The sequence below is a fragment of the Muscardinus avellanarius genome, assembly GCF_963383645.1.
Source record: "Muscardinus avellanarius genome assembly, chromosome: 3".
Lineage (NCBI taxonomy): Eukaryota > Metazoa > Chordata > Mammalia > Rodentia > Gliridae > Muscardinus > Muscardinus avellanarius.
In genome coordinates, this window is record NC_137788.1 from 160,783,654 (window position 1) to 160,805,783 (window position 22,130).

Genomic DNA, 22,130 nt, shown 5'->3' on the forward strand with positions numbered 1-22,130 from the left:
CTTACATAACATATAGACCAGATACCAAATTGTAGAATCCCTGAGGGTGTGTGGAGCATAGATTCATAGTACCTGTGCAACATATAGGTCAGAAACAAAGCTGTAAACCTCTTGAGGACACGTGCACAGTAGACACGTAATATCTCTTCACATGTCGATCAGATACAGTGTTAGAACACTTGAGGGTGTGTGCGTAATAGATCCATGGTACGTGTGCAACGTATAGAGCCGATGCAGAGTTGTAGAGACTTGATAGCTTATGCACAATATATATAATACCTATGAAACACAGATCAGATACAGAGTTGTAGAACATTTGCGAGTATATACATAATAGCTACATAATATCTATGTTACATATGGTCAGATAAAAACGCATAGAGCACTGAGGGTGTATGCAGCAAAGATACCTGTGCAACACATGGGTCAGATACAAAGTTGTAAACCCCTGAAGACAAGTGCATGGTAGATACATACTCTCTCTGCCACATACAGATCAGATACGGTGTTAGAACACTTGAGGGTGTGTGCATAATGGATACATGGTCCCTATGCAAGGTACAGACCCGGTGCAGAGTCATAAGACACTTGGGGGGTGAGCGTAATAAAAGCATAGTGCCTACGGGCCGTATATACCAGCTTGGAATGCCTTAGGCTAGACCACATAAACGATGCTCGAGGCCATCAGTAGGTGGTAATTATAAATATACATGTGCATCCTTTTCTCTTGGGGCGCAAGCATCCTGCCGGGAGCTGGGGCGCGGGCTGCGGAGCAGGCGTGCAGGGCCTGGGGCGCGGGGCGGGCGGTGCGGGCGCGGGGCGGGCGGGCGGGCGGCGGCCACGCACGGCGGCGGGAGCGGCGGCCACGCACGGCGACGGCGGGGTGGCGGGGCCGGCGGTGGCGGCGGATGGCCCAGAGCTGATCTATGCGGCGCTTGGAGGGGCTGTGTCTGCGGCGGCGGCGGCGGCGGCGGGGCCCTGCCCGCGAGCGGAGCGGGGACAAGATGAAGTACCAGAAATACCTGACGGTGCTGCAGATGGCCATCGGAGTCACCCCCTCCAACCGCGGCAGCCTCCTGCCGCTCAAGCGGAGGCTGTGGTGAGCGGCGGGCCGGCGGGCGGGCGGCCAGGCCTCGGAGGCCACGGGGACCCCGGCCCCAGCCCGCGGGCAGCCCGGAGCCCCCGCGGGTCCTGCCTGGCCGACCGGGAGCCATCCGCGATCGTCTCTATGCATGCCCTCCCCGCCTCCACCCCCGTGCATCTGCTCCTGGTCCAGGGCGATGGCGCGATCAGGGACCCGGGCTTTGATCTGCACGCTCTCGGGTTCTTCCGACCTGGAAAATGTTATCGAGGTACCCGGGGAAGAACGTCCTTAAACCAAAATGTCCGGAAGGTAGCCGGCTCAGGTTGACAGCTCAGGTCCTCCGTCTCAGGGTAGCTGGCTTTTATTAGCATCTAATGTGCCATATTGGAATCCCGGCCCCCCTCCTCCCCCCATCCCGGGCGTGCCGTGGGCTTCAGGCTTGGTCCCAAGAACGTAAAGGGAAGGTGACCACAGTGGGGAAGGGGCCAGTACTTGTGATGGTCGGTGGTCGTTGCTGACTAGTTGTGATTTTAAAATTGCTAGTCAGTGCAGCTCTTAGAGGTTTAATTCCACTGAACATAGTCTAACTTAGTCATAGAGAAGAAAGTGAGATTGCTGTGGGATATTTGGGGAAATTGGTTTCTGCTATCTAAGGCAAGGAGAAAGAGTAAGTCAAGGTCTATACAGATGGCTCAGCCAAGAAAAAGATGTGTTAAAAAACCGCAATAGTAGTCAGTTTTGAAGATAAGACAGCAAATGTGGACAGCAAAGTTTCGATTTCAGCTGGGCTGCTACTGTGTGACCTTAAGCAAGTTCTTGGTGTATCTGTTTTCTCCTCTGTAAAAGAAAGAAGCTTATTATCTACCTCCTGGTGTAGTACACAGATCTCCCCTGATAATGAATATAAGTAATGTGCCTGACTGCCCCGTCTGAATAACAGGTGGATAGTAAATGTATCTTGTCCTCCGCCTTCCCCCAGTTGTTAAAAAAAGAAAGAAAAGAAAGAAATTTACTCTGCAAACATATTCGGATTTGATGGACAGCAAGAGACCACACACAGAGGACTGGGCATGGCTGGATGAGGATATGTCTATGGGGGCTGGAGGTGTAGCTCAGTGTCAGGGGTAGAGTCCTTGCCTGGCATGTGCAAAGCCCTGGGGTTGATCCCCAGCACTGCCAAACACCACCACCAACACAACAAAGTGCCCATCGTAGATCTTAGCAAATAAATGATTAGGTTACTCTTGTGAAGAAAGGTGAAATAACATTTGAAGATGACTCCTTAGACTGGGGTACCACCAGCTGTCTTATCTCCTCTGTGTTCATAATATCTAACACGCCTTTTTTTTTAACTTATCTTTTATACATATTGCCTCTGCACTAGAATGTAAGTTGCATGAGGGAGGGCTTTTGTCTATTTGGTCCATTGCTAAATTCCCTACAACTGATATCTGGTATAAAAGTGCTTCTCAATAAGTAAATGAATTTTAATTTTTTTCTTTTTTCTTTTTCTTTTTCTTTCTTTCTTTTGATTTTGTTTTGTTTTGTTTTGTTTTGTTTTGTTTGGGGAACCCAGGCACTTTCTACCTCTGGGCTATACTCCCAGCCCTATTTTGTATTATTATTATTATTATTATTATTATTATTATTGTTATTATTATTATTGCTACTGGGGTTCCTGGAAGCCTTTCTACCTCTGGGCTACACTCCCAGACCTATTTTATACTTTTTTTTATTTGGAAACAGGGTCTTTTAAGCCAGCATGGCTGGCTTCAAACCTGTGCAATCCTCCTGTCTCCGCCTCCCAAGCGTGGGGATTACAAGCGTGCACCACCATGCCCGGCATCCTATTTTACATTTTATTTGGAAACAGAGTTTCACTAAGTTGCTGAGAGCCTAAGTAGCTGGGGCTGGCTTTGAACCTGCATGATCCTCCTGTCTCAGCCTCCCAAGCGTAGGGATTACGAGCATGTGCCACCACATCTGGCTAAATAAATGCATTTTATTTTAAAAATGCCTTTTTTTTAAAGAACTAGGAATTGCACCACAGAGCATTCTACCTCTGAGCTATACTACCAGCGCTATTTTATTTTTTATTTTGAAACCAGGTCTTACTGTTCCTATGTTGCTGAGACTGACTCTGAGCCCGTGATCCTCTGGTCTCTTCCTCCTAAGTTTGGGATTGCAGACACGCTCGACTTACATGCATTTTTTATTCTTTTGTTGTTAGTGGGAATTGAATCCAGAGGCGACCTGCCGCCAATCTACACCTGCTTCCCTTTTTAATTTTTGTTGTGAAACACAGTCTTACTAGGTTGCTGAGAGTCCTGCTACGTTGCTGAGGCTGTCCTTGAACTTGCAATCCTCCTGTCTTGGCCTTCCAAGCATTGGGATTACAGGCATGCACCACCACACTTGGCAACTGTGCTGTTAATATTGTGCAGCTGGGAAAGAACATGGCAGAACTCTGTTTTCTTGATGTACAACTGAAAAAGACATAGATCATATTTGAGGAGCTCTTAGACGTGAATATTAGCCGCATTGGTCACAAATTATATATCTAGCTTTATTCTTTTTCATCATTTGGAGTGCTGAAAAATACATTCTCCAAACAGGATTTATGAGGAGAAGACCTAAGAAATAAAATCCGGGGGAGTTTTGTACTAGCAATGCACGTGGAACAGGCAGTGGACGAGGGCGGGGATGTACGCCCTCTGAGGGGTGGTGCGGGAAGGGTGGCAGATGTTGTGAACCCTCCCCGTAGTCTTAGACGAGCACTTCAGAGTTGTCACTGAGTGCTAATTTAGGGTCTGGGGATGAAACCCAGGGGCATGCTATCTCTGAGCTACACCCTCAGCCCCATTTTCTACTCTTCATTATTTATTATTATTATTATTATTATTGTTATTATTATTATTATTATTTGGCGGGTCTGGGGATGGAACTCAGGGGCATTTGACCTTCAAGCTACATACACCCCCTGCCCTATTTTTTATTCTTTATTTTGAAACAGGGTCTCACTGAGTGGCAGAGGGCCTCACTAAGTAGCCGAGGCTGTCTGCGAACCACGATCCTCCGGTCTCAGCCTCCCAAATGCTGGGATCACAAGTGTGCGCCACCGCGCCCGGTTTAAGTGTAGAATCTTTTAATTTTTTTTTTAAGTTGTAGGCTATTGTTCTGCCCAATTCACTTATCTCTGATTTTCTCTGGAACTTTTATAATGTTTTCTTTGGGCAGTAAGGTAGCAGTTGCACATGGAGAATTTGAGATAGACGGCACCATTCAATGGCTGGAAGGTCTGAGGGTGTAAACCCTAAGTGCAGAGCGGTGGGTGGGCACCTATTGCAGACGCCGGCCGGGCAGCCAGCCTGTGGAATGCACCTGCCCCTGCTCGCGCTGGCTGCGGCCTATCCAAAGGTCTCCATGAAGAGGGTCAGAAGATTTGCATCGCCTCTGTCCACGTTTCTTTCTTGACATGATTGTAGCCTGCGCGTGCGCACACACAGAGCTTCCGTGGTTGGAAAGCTTATGCTGCATAAAGGACAGGGGAGAGGGATCTAGTGCGCTGTTCTCACATTCCCATGGAATCTGGGCCTTTGCGACCATCTAGCATTCCTTTGTGCAACACCTCCTGTTTTTCTGCTTGGCTCTACAAAGCCCCGAAGTAGTATTAAATCTGTGGGCCAATTTAGATGGGAGCTGGACCAAACAGACCCACACTGGTGCCGCCTGTGGGGACCCTGTTCTGCGGGTCTGTCTTCTCCTCTCCTAAGAACAGAAGTGGGAGTGCTGGCCGTGTTTGACTCCAAATCATTACTGCCCAGGAACCCAGATGAAGGCCCAGGCCTCTGCCCGAGACAGGTGGAAGTGTGCGCAGTCCGCTGCCTTCCTCGGGGATGCCCCGTGATCGCCAAAGATGAAAAGCCGCCGGGGAGTGGTGTTTCCCACGCTGCCAGGGCAGGTGACGGCAGGGCTGGTGGCTTGAAATAACAGAACGCGTCCCTTCAGAGCTGTAGAGGACAGAGGGTCTGCGTGACGGCAGGGCCACGCCCCCTCGGAGGCTCGTGGGGACCCCTCTCCTGGCCTCTTCTGTTCCTCGTGGCCGCAGGTGTTCTTCGTGGCCACATTTCTCCAACCTCGGAGTCCACCATCTCCCGGCCTTTCCCTCTGCCCATCTTCTCGCTTGTCTTTTATAAGGACACTCGTCACTGGATTTAGCGCCTACCTGGATAATCCAGGATGATCTTCTCCCAAGATCTCTTGCTTCAGCACATCTGCAAGGCCTCTTTTTTCTAAACAAGGTGACCTTCTAACTAAGGTGACATTCACCCTGCACTCCAGCAGCCCCAAACCTCGAAGCAGCAGGACTCCTGTCTGTTTTGCCTGAAAATTCTTTTCATAATTGTCTGGTTTTCAACAAGTCTTCGTTTTGGCCCCGGGTACTTCCAGGAGTGTTGATGCCGAATTTTGGTGGTGGTGGTGGTGGTGGTGGTGGTAGCCAGTTTATTATCTTCATATTTACAAAAAATATTTCCCATCCTTATTTATTTGGTGATTATTCAAGGCTGGGCATGATCAAGATACTTACTCAAGAGCCCCCAGGACCCTCACTGAGACGGTATTAAGAGCTGCTGCTCATTAAGTCTGACCTGCAGAGCGCAGAGAAGCACTCCCCAAGCATCCTGTCCTGGAGCTTAATGCATGGGGTATCCCGGTTCCATTCTAAGTCCTGGCCCAGAGCCAGACACCAGGTTTTATGGTGTTCGTTGGGTTAAAAAGATAATGGAGCAGAAGATGATAGTCCAGGAAGAGAATATGGCTGAAAATAGGCATAAAAGAATGGGGACTTGCCCTGAACTGTGTCCTTCCTCCAGAGGAGACAGGAGCCCTCGCAGGTCTCTGAGGTCTGACTGCCAGGATGCGAAGGGCTCGGGCACCCTAGCCCTTTCAGAGTTTTGCTTGTTTGTTTGTTTTGGTGCTGGAGATTGAACCCAGGGGCATTCTATCTCTGACCTATGCCTGAGCCTATTTATTTATTTATTTATTTATTTATTTATTTATTTATTTATAGTTTGTGTGTGTGTGGTAATAGAGATTGAGCCCAGGGGCATTGTACCTCTGACCTATGCCTGAGCCTGCCTATTTATTTATTTATTTATTTATTTATTTATAGTTTGTGTGTGTGTGTGGTACTAGAGATTGAACCCAGGGGCAGTCTACTCTCAGGCTACTCCCCAGCCCTATTTTTTATTCTTTATTTTGAAACAGAGTCCCACTAAGTTGCGAGGGCCTCACTAAGTAGCTGAGGCTGGCTGTTGAACCTTTGATCCTCCTGTCTCAGCCTCCTAAGTACTGGGATGACAAGTGTGCACCACCATGCCTGGCTCTTTTTTCTTTTTTTCCCCCTGGTACTGGGGATGAAACCCAGGTACATTCTACCTATGTGCTACACTGCCAGCCCTATTTTTTATTCTTTATTTTGAAACAGGGTCTCACTGAGGCTGGCCTTGAACCGGGATCCTTCTATCTCAGAGTCCCAAATGCTGGGATTACAAGTGTGCGCCACCACGCTGGCTGGGGTCTGTCTGTTTATAGTCAGCTGCCCCCATGAGCTCAGCAGCGTCCCTAGGCTCCTATGCGCACGCTGTTTGGAATGCCCATCTTTTGGGGGAAGAACGCTCACTACCATTAATGAGTTGGCTGTGGCTATCCACTACTGATACTTTACAATAATTTGTAAGCCAGACGTGGTGACACATGCTTGTAATCCTAGTACTTGGGAGGCTAAGACTGGAGGATCGCAGGTTCATGGCCAGCCTCAGAAACTTCTGAGGCCGTCCACAACATAGTGAGACCATGTTTCAAAATAAAGAATAAAAAATAGGGCTGGGTGTATAGCTCGGAGGAAGAATGCCCCTGAGTTCAACCCCAGTACCGCAAAAAAAAAAAAGATTAATAAGTTGTAAAAGGATTATTAGGCGTTCCTTGTAGATAGTTTTGTTCTTCCATACAGCTTTGTTTCTGACCATCTTGCTTATTTATTTTGCCTGGTGTTTTGTGGTCGTTGAGATCCTTCCCACTGGAAATTCACAATGGGCGAGGCAGCTGGCCTAGAAGCTGTTTGTCCTAGGTGGGCTGTGGTCAGAAATGCTTAGGAAGCGAAGCTTCTGAGCTGTACACACACGGCATGAACTCCTCCTGCTCCCTGGGGCCCTGGGCTCTGCGGGCCGGACTGGGAGGACATTCCGGCCCGGGGCGAGGCTGGGAGCCATGGCTGCGAAGGTCCCAGGACATGCACCGGCGTGAGTGCGGCCGTGTACTTTGGATGAGGGGATTTCGGTCGCTGCTGTATTTAAAGGACTTCACAAAGCCGTGTCGCAGGATCGGCAGTCTAGACGGCGGCCAGCGTGGAGCCAGAGGTCTGGGAGTGCAGGGCTTTCAAGACTGATAGGACTGGGCTGGTGCTGACACCCCCCCCCCCGACATCCCGCACCAGGGGCATATGCGCACCAGAAACAAGAACTAAATGGTAGCAATTTACTGGGTTGTTAATAACATCTGGGACGGTGCCAGCTATCGCCCCAGCACCAGCCTGTCCAGGACACCGTGCAGAGGCAGGCCACAGCAGCCTCCGAGGCCAGAGGAGGATGTGACCTCCCTCCCCCTCAGAAGCTAGAGGATGGAGCCTGCTGTGGGGACCCGGCCTGGCCAAGCCGTGTTGGGTGACGGGAAATGGATAGGAAAAGGGGGGCTCCAGAGGCCTCTGTGGGCCGTGCTTATCCATGGAAGCAGGAAGTGGAACCAGAGGCGCCCTGGGTTCCTGCCTTTGGGGCACATTGGCCATGGCCCCCCAAAAGAGTCAGCAAGGGTGGAGAGAGGCAGATGCTTCCCCCCCAGACCCCTCTAGAAATGATCGCGTGGAATTAAGGATTCAGAGAAGAAAACTTCATTCATTGAGAAGGAGAGACTGGTTTCCCCTCCATTCAAGGGAAAACATTCAAGGTGCTTATTGTGCCGGCGTGCCTGGCACGGGCTGCCCCAAAGCCAGCCTGAGTCCAGCCGCACACCGTCACCGTCACCGCGCGCCAGGCGGCGCTGTCCGGGAGGCTTTGGTACCACGCGCAGGGTGCTGTGAGTGTCCAGCCGAAAACTGCTCACGTACACAGTGCCCACCCACGTCTCACAAATGCTAACAATCAAAAGAGAAACAATATTTTTGCATTATTATCTGTAGCCATGTTTATTGTTTATTCTCTACCAGGGAAGGGAAGGGAGGCTCATTATTGAGTATCTGCTTTTCTTTTCTTTCCTTTTTTTTGGGGGGGGGGGTACTGGGGATGGAACCCAGAGGCATTCTAATCTGAGCTACACCTTCAGCCCTACTTTGTGTTCTTTATTTTGAAACAGGGTCTCACTGAGTTGCGGAGGGCCTCACTAAGTAGCTGATCCTCCTGTCTCAGCCTCCCAAATGCTGGGATTAAAAGTGTGCACCACCATGCCTGGCCTATTTTTTATTTTCTGAAGACCCTCCATACTGCTTTCCCGAATGGCTGGACTAATTTAATTTGCCCCCCCCCCACCACCAAGCAGCGTGCTGGGTTTCCCTTCTCTTCTCATCCTCTCCAGCAGCTGTGATTTTCAGTGATTTTAGTAATTGCCATTTCTCCTGGGGGAAGGGCATATCTCACTGTGGTTAGGATTTGCATTTCCCTGATGATTAATCATGGCAAGCATTTTTCATGTCTGCATAGGTCTGTTGTCTATTTTATTTTATTTTATTCTTTTTTTTTTTTTTTGAGGTACTGGAGATGGAACCCAGGAGCATTCTTCCTCCGAGCTACACTCCCAGCCCTATTTTTTTATTCTTTATTTTGAAACAGGGCCTCATTAAGTAGCTGAGGCTGGCCGCGAACCTGCGATCCTCCTGTCTCAGGATCCTAGTCTTTATTAAAGAAGGATCTCATCCCATTGCCCAAGCTGGTCATGAACTTAAGGGTTCCAGCACCCTCCTGCCTCAGCCTCCCTGATAACAGGCCTTATGAGAGTGAGCCCAGCTGCCCACATTTATTATTTATTTATTTATTTGCAGTTGAGTTTTTCGTGCTTTATATGTGTCCTGGATATCGACCCCGTGTGGGATCCTTAGTGTGCAAATCTTTTCTCCTATTTGTAATCTGTATCCAGCTGGTTGTTTCTTTCCCCTGCGGAAGCTTTCCAGTTTGTTACATCCCTGTGTGTTTATTTTTGCGTTTGTTTCCTGTGCTGCTGGAGCCTGGTCCAAAAACTCCGTGCCCATCCCAATGGCCTGAAATGTTTCTCCTTGGAGAAGGTTCCTCGTTGTGTCTGGGGAAGCTTTTTTAGCCTGCAGAGAAGAGAACGGAATTGCACCCTGTGCTGCTTTTGACGTGGGGGCTCAACCAAAGCGGAGTCACTGGATTCGCACTTTGGGATTCGAACCGAAAGGAGGGCTCGGTGGGAATTCAGTGAGATGAAATTTTAATTAAAACGCCACAGCGAGAGGTTACTTGATGGTCTGAGCGGACGTCGGAGCGTGCTGCCCATGGACCGGCGATGCCCATGGACGCGCTCGCTGTGGGCGGGAGGAGCTGCCTCGTGGCATCCGGGTGGGGTGGGGTCGGAGCCGCAGCGAGGGGCAGGGGCCAGCGGAGCCCCCCAGGTGCGGGGTGCGGGTCGCTGAGCGCCGTGCTCCCGGGTTAGTGCCGGGCAGTGCCCACGAGAGCTGTGGTCTCCCTCCCGCGAGGCGGGGGCACTGCACAGACCGGGCTGGTTTCCTCCAAAACCCCCGGCAGCTCATCCCGTCTCTGTCTCCCTACCCCTACCCGAGCCACTGGAGGCGGGCAAACAGAAGTAGGCGGAAGCATCGAGGAACAGCTGCAGAAAAGTGGTACCAGAGAATAAAGAGATTAAAAGAACAGAGGAGCCGGGCATGGTGGCGCAGGCTTGTAATCCCCGTGCGTGGGAGGCGGAGACAGGAGGATTGCCGTGTGGAGGCCAGCCTCCGCAACTTAGACCCTCTACAATGTAGTGAGATCCTGTTTCGAAACAAAAAATAAAAATAGGGCTGGGGGTGTAGCTCAGAGGAAGAAGACTCAGTCCCTAGTAACACACACACACGTAGGAAGTAGTTTGGACCATCTTTCTGAGGTGGGGAGACGCACTTTTGTTGGGAATGTGGTGGTGCCTGGAGACAAGGGAACTGATGATGTGTTTGTGCCATTTATTGCTTAGAGGAGGTGAAAATATTGACAAACTAGGTTTTGATAGAAAAATATGAGTTTAATTAATTTATTTTTTGTGGGTCTAGAAATGGAGCCCAGGGGCATTGACTTCCGAGCTACACACCCAGCCCTGTTTTGTATTTTTATTTTGAAACAGGGTCTCACTAAGTTGCAGAGGGCCTCACTAAGTAGCTGAGGCTGTCCGCGAACTATGACCCTCTGGTCTCAGCCTCCCGGATGCTGGGATTACAAGCGTGCGCCACCACGCCCGGCTAAAATACGAGTTTAAAACAGGTACGGCCTGCCATCGCTCATCCTTGGGTTCGGTGTTCACAGATTCTACAGGCTGTGGACGTGGCTAGTAGGAAAAGTTGCCTCAGTGCCGAGCAAGTACGGATTTTCCTTGTTCCCCGAACAATACAGTATCGCAGCTATTGACGTAGCGTCTGCGCTATAAGATGTAGCGTGAGTCCTCTAGAGATGGTTGTAAGTGCGCGAGGGCGCTCGCAGGTCATATGCACACACTCACCGTTTCATATAAGGGGGCTGAGCGTATTTGGAGTTTGGTATTCGGGGAGGTATCCTGGAACCAATCCCCCTCGAACACCAAGTAACAGCTCTATGTGTATGTATGCGTGCATGTATGAATGTGTGTATACATATTTGTGTGTTTGTGTATATACACATATATATGTCTACACAGACACTTCAATCCTGTATATTAGGACTGCATTAGGACTGGAGTTGCCCTAACATATATATTCTATATTCTTCTTTTTTTTTTTTTTTTGGTGGTACTGGGGTTCCTGGAAGCCCTTCTACCTCCGGGATACACTCCCAGACCTATTTTTTAACATTTTTATGTGGAAACAGAGTCTCTTAAGCCAGCGAGGCTGGCTTCGAACCAGCGCGATCCTCCTGTCTCCGCCTCCCAAGCGCGGGGATTACAAGCGTGTGCCACCACGCCCGGCTATATTCTATATTTTATTATATATTAATATTCACTAGGACTGGAGTTGCCCTAACATATATAAAATTTAAACTGTTCATTAGATGGAAAGATCTGGAGAACATTATGTTAAGTGAGATCAGCCAAGCACAGAAAGAGAAGGGACATGTGTTTTCTCTAATATGTTCAAACTCTGGGGATACCAGAGGGACTCCAGATAATGGAGGGGAAACCTCAGCAAAGCTAGAAAGGAAGGGGAGGGAGGAAGAAGCTGAGGTTGCTTAATGGAGGAGCTACATCCGAGTATGTGTAAAAGTGTGAATAGAGCGTGGTCAACCTGGACACTCATTGTTGGGAGGGGGAGGGGAATAAGTGGAAGACAGAAGGCACCAAGCACCATCTAAATGTACACCATTTTCCATATGTTCCACATATAAATGAAATTAAAAAAAAAAACAAAAAGCAAAAAGTTAATTAGAAGGGGAAAGAAATCCAAAGAAGTCTCAGAGCAGACGGGGACATAGAAAACCTAATCATATCAATAAGGTAGAAAATAAAGAAGAAAGCATCTAAATGGGGAAATAGCCCATAAAACAAGATGGCCAGACATGTCTAGTTATGTTAGTAAACGTAGTACATTTGAGTGGATTCATTCACCTCAAAAGATATTTACTCTCAGTAAGAAGAAAGGTAAAAAAGAAGAGGATTCCAGACGCATGCCAAGAGTTAAAAGCACCACTCGAGAAATGGAGCCGGTGTGCACGAGCTCTCGGCGCAGTAGCCCACGCCCAGGGCTTAGGAGGCTGATACAGGAGGACCACAAGTTTGAGGCCAGCTTGGACAACTTAGCGAGACCTTGTCTCAAAATAAGAGACAGAAAGGACTGGGAGCATGGCTCAAAGGTGGTGCGCCCTGGCTTCAATCTCTAGTACCAAAATAGAGAGGAGGGGGCACAGAAAGGTCGAGGGTGTAGACTAGGGAAAAGCAAAAATAAAAATGTGACATGGGAATCATCATCAGATAAAACAGCATGTAAGACCTGAATGTGTCACTGGCTCGAAATTTCTACATGACACAAGATTCCATCCCAAGAAGGTGGGAATGGGACACACGAAGACATCTAGTGAGACAGAATCCAGAGGCTTGGAAAAGCCAGGGCTCAGAGACTTAGTTAGAAAGGTCCACCGCCAAAGCCCTGTTGTGCTGGGAAAGCCCACAGGAGTCCTTGTTAAGGAAACAGGCGACCGGTTCAGCAAAAGTCACAGTGAGGACACCGAGGAGTTGAATTACGAAACCTAACGGATGCCACAGAGCTGCCGAGGAGTCCAGGGGCTGCCCCGCCGGCTTTCCCGGGCCCGATGGAGATGGCTTTGGGAAAACCCTAGGAAGACAGTGTTTAGAAGGTCCTCCCCGCCCCGCACGTCTGCTCCTCTTTCCTCAGGAAAGCTTACATTGTGTATAGATGTTGTCCAGGAGGATAGCTGATCTGATAGAAAACATTTTTTTTTTTTTTTAAGATTTAAAAAAGTTAGCCGGGCGTGGTGGTACACGCTTGTAATCCCCGCGCTTGGGAGGCGGAGACAGGAGGATCGCGCAGGTTCGAAGCCAGCCGCGCGCTGGCTTAGGAGACCCTGTTTCAAAAATATAAAATAGGTCTGGGAGTGTAGCCCGGAGGTAGAAGGGCTTCCAGGGACCCCAGTACCACCAAAAAAAAAAAAAAAAAAGATTTAAAAAAGTTTATTAGAAAGATATAAATACAGAAAATAGAAATACAGCTCCATACCAGACTGGCATGGAGGAGTGACTTGAAATGAATATACCCGATAGCAAACATCTGAAAACAAACGAAATGCCCATCAGGAGGGAGTGGTCACATAAATGATGTTACAACTGTATTATGGAATAATATTTAGTCATTAAAAAGGTGAAGTAGATCTGTATGGGTTAGTGTGGTGGGAGCTTCAAGATGTGTTGTTATTATTATTGTTGTTGTTATTATTACTACACTACTACTACTACCGCTACTTTGTGTGGTATTGAGGATTGAACCCAGGGACGTTCTACCTCTGAACTACACCCTCAGCCCGATTTTATTTTTTTATTTTGAAACAGTCTCACTAAGTTGTGGAGGGCCTCGCTAAATTCCTGAGATTGGCCTTGAACCTGTTATCGTCCTGTCTCAGCCTCCCAAGGACTCTGATTACAGGTATGCACCACTACCATGCTTGCTCAAGATGTATTATTAAATGAAAAAAAAAGATACGGTGTAGTAAAATATGAAGTTTGGTCACCTTATTAAAACTCCACAAGGAAATACGCACGTATGTAGATAAGCAGGAGCCTTCTCTGGAGGAAGTGCAGTGAGCCGGTGACGGGGATGTCTTCAGAACACAGAGGCCGGTCTGTGAGAGGGTAGGACGCAGCTTTTACTTTTCATCTTCATATCTGTGTCTCCTCTTCAAACATTCAGGCTTCTTGCTTTCATTCTAACTTGTAGGCACACCCCAACTAGTCTATTTGATATTTACTCTGTCTTATAGAAATCAAGTGGATTTTGCTAATAGTCTAGCCTGTTTTTTTAAAGTAACTGGGTTTTCCGTTGTTCCTTTCAGACAAGACTTTAAGTATAACAAATAAGGTTCTCACAAGCGTTGGTAGTTATATGAACATGGACTAGATTGCTAATAGGAAACACAGTCATAAAATAAAGAAACTGAGCCGGGCGTGGTGGCGCACGCTCGTCATCCCCGCACTTGGGAGGCGGAGACAGGAGGATTGCGCAGGTTTGAAGCCAGCCACGCGCGCTTAAGAGACTCTGTTTCCAAAAGTAAAAAAAAGTATAAAATAGGTCTGGGAGTGTATCCCGGAGGTAGAAGGGCTTCCAGGAACCCCAGTACCACCAAAAAATAAAGAAGGAAGGAAGGAAGGAAGGAAGGAAGGAAGGAAGGAAGGAAGGAGAAAGAAACTGGCTTTCATAAACACGTTTTATCAATTTATCATTTTTTGTAGTACTAGAGGTTGAACCCAGGGGCGTTCCACCTCTGAGCTACACCCCCAGTCCTACTTTTAAAAATTCTTTGCCATGTAGCAGGGGCTCACTAAGTTGTGGAGGGGCTCACTAAGTATCTAAGGCTGGCCATGAACTTGTGATCCTCCTTTGTCAGCCTCCCAAGCGCTGGGGTTAATTACAAGTATGCACCATTGTGCCTGGCTGTATTTGACTATTTCTAAGGCAGTGTCCAGTGTCCAGTTTCTTTCCGGGTGTCCAGGGCCTCCTCTCTCTAGCTGGTTTGTTCTAAGGTTGCCGCCCAGTAGTGACCAGAATGAGAAAGCGCGTGCCTGTGTGTGTGTGTATGTGTGTGTGTGTGTGTGTGTGTGTGTACACATCCCAGTGTGCACTGTATAGATGGCTTAGGTGACCTGATGTTTCTTCTTATCTGTGTTTTCTCGCGCCCGCAATCATCGCTGAATTGCGGGTTGACTGCCATGTTTCAATCTGGAAGAGTGGTTTCCGTGTCTCACGACAGATGCTGCAGGGTGTCTGTGGATCTGCCCAGCGGTGGCCACTGGAACTGGTTGCGCCGGGCGCCGGGCTGCGCGCTGGTGAACCACCGCTCAGGGGGCAGCAGATGCCCGCCTGTTACCTAGGAAACTCAGTCTACCCTTAATTGCTTCCCCGATGCCCACAGAGTTGACTCCCAGCGAATCTTAATGTTGGAATACGTGAACCCCGTCAAGATTTCCCAACTAGCCGGCTGCTGAGAAATATTTACGAAGGGTATTGGATAGACCCGAATGCGGCTCTTAGCTTTAGGGTTGAAAAAAGAAAGGGAGGGTATGATATTGCCAAAGCTCCCTTCAAGAAAGTGCTCCACAAGCTTAAGAAACATGTTCACCTGTAAAACCTGTATTTATTTATTTATTTATTTATTTATTTATTTATTTATTTATATTTGGTGGTACTGGGGTTCCTGGAAGCCCCTCTACCTCCAGGATACCCTCCCAGACCTACTTTTTAAAAAATATTTTTATTTGGAAACAGGGTCTCTTAAGCCAGAGAGGCTGGCTGCAAACCTGCGCCATCCTTCTGTCTCCACCTCCCACGCACAGGGATTACAAGCCTGTGCCACCACGCCCAGCTCAAATCTGTTTTTTAAGCATTTTTATTTTTCTCTTCTTGCAGGGTTACGCCATCTTCTGAAAACCCCAATGGTGCTACTTCCAGCGTCAGCCAAGGAAAACCTTCTCTAAGACGAATCAAAGGGAGGCTGCACAGAAGTAGGAGCCTCGACAGCATCGACTTCTGTGAACTCACTGTAAGTGGCTGACTGCCCGGTGGCTCTTCTTGTTCTTCAAGGATTGCAGAAAGTTTGATTGTATTTTTAATTTTCACAAAAATGCAACATGCTTATTTTACAGGAAGCAGTTCTTATTAAAACACACACACACACACACACACACACACACACACATCAGGTTAAGAATTCTTTCTTGCCAGGTGTTATGGTGCACATCTGTAATCTCAGTATTTGGGAGGCTGAGACAGGATTGCAGGTTCGAGGCCAACCTCAGCAACTTAGTAAGACCTGTTATAAAATAAAAAAGGGCTGGTGTGTTAACTCAGAGGTAGAAGACCCCTGGGTTCCATCCCCAGTACCAAAATAAGTAAATAAATAGACAAAGAAATAACGTTTTCTTAACTGGTATGTGCATGATAAATTCATAATAAGTGGTTCATAATGAAGAGTTTGGTGGAAAGGTGAAGGTAAGGACATTCTTCTTAAACTCTACACAAAAAATTCAGTTGAGAAGATTAATGTATATTTCTTGGAAAATCACAAATTCATGTTAATAGAAGTAAGAACTCAAGTATATGATGAATTCATAACCCCTAACTTCCTGTGCGTGGGAGGTGGAGACAGGAGGATCGCGCAGGTTCGCACATGAAATAGTTACTTTGATATTATTAAGCTGGATTCCAAATCTGTGACCAATGGTGTTCTCTCTTCTAATGAATGGTCGTGTTTTCCCAGGCCTTGCGTCACATTTGCATGTGTGTATCAACTCAGGTTCTTGGACAGACGAGCAGCTGGGCTCCATTCAGCCCAGAGACGCTGTAATGCCGTAAAGGAGGTGGTAGAGTGTTATTTGCTTTGAAAAAACCTTGCTCACATTTACGTAGCATATGGTTCGTTGGCAGATTAATGGATGTTTCAGAGTCTTAGTAGGCAAGGCACATTCATTTCTGTGTTGAATTCTAAAAAATTTTCAAATGACAAAAGAACTTTTGACCATTGATATTTTTAAAAAGTGTGTAAAGTTGGTTTCATGATATTTCAAAAAATAGTATAAAGTTGGTAGATTTAGTATATGAAATTAAATCCTGGTGTTTTTTTTTTGAGAATGGAACATTTGCCATCTTTAACCTATAATTGATTTTTTAAAATAAATTGTTATTGGTGCATTGTAGTCATACATCCCAATGGGATAAAAAAAAAAAAACTTGTGGAGATACACATGCACGCATCACCCAGTCAGCCCCTCCCCATCTCTAACCCCTTCCCTCCCCTCCCTCCTACCCATGCTTGGCTTCCTGATTGACTTTGATATGTTTAAGTCCATCATGTGCTTTAAAGAGTTTCCCTTATCCTCCTCTTATCCCCTCAGATATGCCACCTTACTTGCTCCTCTGTAGGGTCCCTTCTGCATCTAGAGTTCCTCCTGTTACCTGTTTCTCCCTAATATTTTGCACATTAGGAAAAGCATCTGATTTCTTATTTTTTGTGATAATTCACTATAAATGCCATAATTTTGTTCTCTCTTATGGCTGGGCAAAATTCCATTGTGTACACATCCCATCGTTTTGAAATCCACTCATCCATTGAAGGACATCTTGGCTGGTTCCACAGTTTGGCCATGGTGAACTGTGCAGCTGTGAACATGGTTGTTCACGCATTAGTTTGGTATTTTGGTTTCATTCTTTTTGGTAGATACCCAGAGGTGGTATTGCTGGATCATATGGTAAGTTCTCTTTCCTTCTTCTGAGGATATTCCATACTGTTTCCAAAGTGGTTGCACCAACTTGCAATGCCACCAACAATGTATTAGAGCTTCTATTTCTCCACACTTATTCCCACTAAATGAAAGCCTGAAAGCCAGAAGGTGAGTAACTTTGACAGGATGATCCACTCACAACTAATTTTTTTAAATAGAGGTCACTTGGATCTGGAAATCTGCTGAGATTAGGTGAGGCAGCACCAGCTTCTAGTGCTTCCTAACCACACAGCTGAAGAAACCCGCTGGCCCTTTGCTGTGAAGCAGGCCCCAGTTCCAGGCCTGCCCCGTGACAGGCTCCAAGCCCGGCCCGCTGGCTCCTGACCCGGCCTATCTGTGCAGCAGGCTCCAGGCCCGGCCTCGCTGGCTCCTGACCCGGCCTCGCCAGGCGGCAGACTCGGAGCCCGGCCCACTGGCTCCTGACCTGGCCTATCTGTGCGGTAGGCTCCGGCCCGGCCTCGCTGGCTCCACACCTGGCCTCACCGCCTGGCAGGCTCTGGTTCCTGTCACTGTGGGCATGATGTTTACAGAGGCTCCCATTTTTCCCTCCATACATATTTTAGTAGGAGAAAACAGCACGTGTCATTTGCAGAAGCTGAGAGCCCAGTCCTCTAGCAGCAATGGATTTTATCTTCCCACTGAAAGTGGAGGCTTACAGCCTCACCATGGAGAGCGAAATCCGCTGCTCCAAGCACACCCTGACCCTCGGCGCAGCGCAGAGGAGCACAGCAGCCATGAACTGAGGCCTCCCAGGACACCCGGTGTAGTGAATCAGCCCAGCAATATGAGCAGGCTCCCTCTGACTTGCCCTGGACATTTTTCTTACATAGTGTGTTGACTAGAATTCCTGCACATGTGCAGCATGAGCAGTCTACTTTTGGGGAGATATTTTCAAGAATTCAAGGTGGATTGGAGTGGATCTGTCTGCCTCTCCCAAATACCGGTCTCCACCACTACCACCATTTTGGTTCATCTCTGCGAAAATTTTTCTTACATAGTATGTTGTTCAGAGTTCCTGAGCATGTGGGGCAGGAACAGTCTACTTTTGGAGAGATGTCTTCAAAAACTCAAGCTGGATTTGGTTGAATCTCTCTGTCTCTCCTGAATACTGGCCGCCGCCGCCTTCTTGGTCCCATCTAGAGAATGTTGCTGCTAAGTTTTCCTGTGCCTGTGTGGCAGGAGCAGTCTGCCTTCTGATATCTTCTGCCATATCCCTCAAAAAATCACTTTTCTTGCAGTGGTGGGCTCCGTGCTGCAGTGTTGCCTCCAATTCCGCCATTTTCCACTCTCTCTCTGGCCTCTCCCTGATACTGGCTGTTGCTACCACTGCCATCTTGGCCCTGAGCATTTTTCTTACATAGTTTGTTGTCGATAATTCCTGAGCATGTGGGGCCAGAGCAGTCTTTTTTTTGAGGGGGGGAGATTTCTCCAACAGTTCAATCAGATTGGATTGGATTTATCTAGCCTCCCGAATACTGGCTGCCTCTGACACCATCTCTGCCATCTGGGTTCATCTCTTCTCTCTTATATTTTAGGTAGGAAGTCATGGCTATAAATGTATACATTGTCCCAAATCAGATATTAAACCAAAACCTGATGTCTAGGATTTCTCAGAGGAATACATGTTCTATTTGGATGCTGCCAGCTATTGTGGTCGCCATGGCTACCGCAGCCACCGCCATCTTGGTCCCTCCCTCAATATTTTTTTTATAATTGATTTTTTTAAAACCTCAGTGATTTTTCACTTATAAAATTTTACTTTAAGCTGGGCGTGGTGATCACGCTTGTAATCCCAGCATTCAGGAGGCTGAGATAGGAGGATCACGGTCGGAGGTAGAAAGCCCCTGGGTGCAATCCCAAGTACCAAACACACACACAAGACTAAATTATTTCTAAGTTGACCTAACAGTAAAAGCAGAAAATGAAAACCTGCTCTAAGCTGGACGTGGTGGCGCATGCTTGTAATCCTCGCACTTGGGAGGCAGAGACAGGAGGATTGTGCTGGTTTGAAGCCAATCTTGCTGGCTTAAGAGACCCTGTTTCCAAATAAAATAGTATAAAATAGGTCTGGGAGTGTAGTCCGGAGGTAGAAGGGTTCCATCTTCAGTACCACCACCCCCAAAAAAACCTGCTTTTAAATGAAGTGAATTGCTTTTCAAAAGTGAGGCAGTGAATTCATGGAGAAACAAATTTGAATTGTTAGAATATAAAAATGGGAATGGAATTTTATCAGGTCCTTTTCCTGATATTTAACATTGTCACTACTGATATATAATCAGGTAGCTAATTGATTTGTGGTGTTGTAACATACTTTTTACTTGCTTAAGCAGAATTATTGTGGTTGGAAGAGAGGTTAAAAATTTTCTAGAAAATGACAGGAAACAAAAGCTTTTGTGTATGTGTGTGTGGTGGGGGAGGTACTGGGAATTGAATCCTTGGGCATTCTACTTCTGAGCTACCCCTCAGCCCTGTTTTATTTTTCACTTTGAAACAGGGTCTCACTAAGTTGCTGAGGCTGGCTTCGAACCTGCGATCCTCCTATCATGTTGATTATCCCTTCCCTGGAAGCTCTGGGACCAGATGTGTTTGCTCTTGGATTTGGGCATTTTTATAAATTAATGATAAAATATCTTGAAGATCAGACACAAGTTGAAGTGTAAAATTCATTTATGTTTCATTTATACTTTATAAACATGGTGCAAAGGTATTTTTGTACAATATTTCTGTGTGTGTGTGTGTGTGTGTGTGCGTGCGTGTGTGTGTGCGTGCGTGTGTGTGTGTTTTATGAAGATTGAACTCAGCTACCTCCAAGCTCCACCTCCAACCCTATTTTTTATTCTTTTATAAAAAAGACCTATTTTATACTATTTTATTTGGAAACAGGGTCTCACTAAACTGCTGAGGGCCTCACCAAGTAGCTGAGGCTGGCCAAGAACCTGCGATCCTCCTGTCTCAGCCTCCCAAGTACTGGGATTTCAAGCGTGCGCCACCACGCCCTCTTGTTTTGACTGTAAACCCTCCTGGAATTTTGTACTTGCAGAACAAGCTGGGGTGTTCAGAGTGGAGGTGTTCAGCCTGTGTCTCCAGGAGGGTTGCCGTCAGTGTCACATGAATAGAAATACATATTTGAACTTCAACACCTATTTCCGAATCAAGGAAACTTGGCAAATAAAGTTATCTTTTTCTTCTAGTCAGTATTTTAAAAACATTCTTGGTAGCTCACGCTCGGCCTCGTTTCATGAGGGACTTGATCTGATTGCAGTTGAAGCAGGAGAGATGGCACTACCTGAGAGCGGTTGCCATCTGTAGAGCTCATTTTTCTTCCTGTCGCTTTTGTCTTCTGCCTTTTGTTTGTGTGTGTGTGTGTTTTGTGATAGTGAGAATTGAACTTGGGCTCCTTCTACCTCCGAGCCATACCTCTAGCCCTTTTTATATTTTGTTTGGAAACAGGGTCTCCCTCGGTTGCTGAGGGTATCCTTGTGTTGAGAGGCTGTCCTTGAACCTGTGGTCCTCCTGTCTTAGCTCCCAAGTACTACGATTACGGCTGTGCACCACCATATCTGACCCAGAACGCATTTCTTTTTGATAGTGTTTTTCAATTTAATTTGATCTCAAAAGTGCAGTCTTAGCATCTGTAAAGGAAAGGTATTTTGACACTGAGCTTAAAAGGGAGGAAAAGTCAGGTTCACAGATGGCGGATTCCAGGGAGGACCCTGTGCTCTCCTGTAAGGCGAGGCTGCGCGCAGTTGGCTTGGTGGGCTGCGCTGTTGCTCTTCCGTTCAGCCACCCCTCCCGAAGCGGCAGCGGCAGCCCTGGCCCGCGCTCGGCCAGCTCTTTCAGGAAGGGGAATGTCCTACTGAAGTCTCATCTCAAATCTCAGAATTCTCCCAAATTAGGATTCTTTTCTTTCCCCTCAGGTTTTTGCACCTGTCATTGATGGAACAGCAATTTATCTGACCCGGAGCATTTGTGGACTGTTAGACATTTTAAAAATGAGCACATTTTATTTTTAGAAAAGCAATAAACTGATTTTCAAAAACTTAAAAAAAAAATGTGTTTTCCAAAGAGAAGGGCTGAAAGCCTTGACTATGTCTGTTTCCTACCACAGGACAGGGCGGTTAATTTGGTGTAGGGTTCAAGAGTAATTTCTTCTCTACATGTTTTAAATTCTACCCTCTTTTTTTTCTAAAGAAGGAAGTGTCATCATTTTAAAAAGATACATTACCTTTCATGGAAAGTAAAAGGTGTTCAGAACGGCTTCTTGGGCGGGGTGTACCTCAGGGATAGAATACTAACCTGGCACCCACAGGTCCAGAGGTTCTAGCCCCAGCAATGAAGGGAAAAAAATTGGTTTTCTAATGAAATTGATTTTGTAATATAATTCTAAAAAAATCAAGTTTTGAAATGTTAGCCACAAATTTTAGAGAAAAGACATTTGGTAAAAGTTCTGAAATGACTTCTCGTTATATAGGAACAGATGTCTTTATTTCCCTTCAAAAATAGCGAAGACATTGAAAAATAACTCAGAAATTATGTCATATTACACACTGTTTTTAAGATTTAGACATTTATAAAATACAGCCAGGTATCGAGGCCTATAATCCTCGTACTTGGGAGGCCGAGCCAGGCGGGTCACAGGTTCACAGCCAGCTCCAGCCGCATAGCAAAACTCTCAGCAACCTAGCGAGACTCTGTTTCAAAACAAAAAAGTTTTAAAAAATGGCTGAGCATGTAGCTTGGAGGTAGAATGTCCTGGGGTAATCCCTGGTATTACCTTGGACTAAGTAGTATTTATTAAAATAAA

At 46.9% G+C, this 22,130-nt stretch overlaps 1 protein-coding gene across 3 annotated transcripts in view; it reads left to right on the forward strand.

Annotated features, from left to right (window-relative positions):
• Positions 1 to 926: 926 nt before the first annotated feature.
• The window catches only part of TJP1 (tight junction protein 1), a gene marked incomplete at both ends in the record, with an annotated part of 242,849 nt that continues 221,645 nt past the window's right edge, over positions 927 to 22,130 (forward strand). For all 3 annotated transcript variants that reach the window (XM_080691058.1, XM_080691059.1, XM_080691060.1), the window contains 2 exons: positions 927 to 1,099; positions 15,456 to 15,588. In XM_080691058.1, the coding sequence (XP_080547184.1) occupies positions 927 to 1,099; positions 15,456 to 15,588 (306 nt within the window). The remainder of the gene's footprint in view (positions 1,100 to 15,455; positions 15,589 to 22,130) is intronic.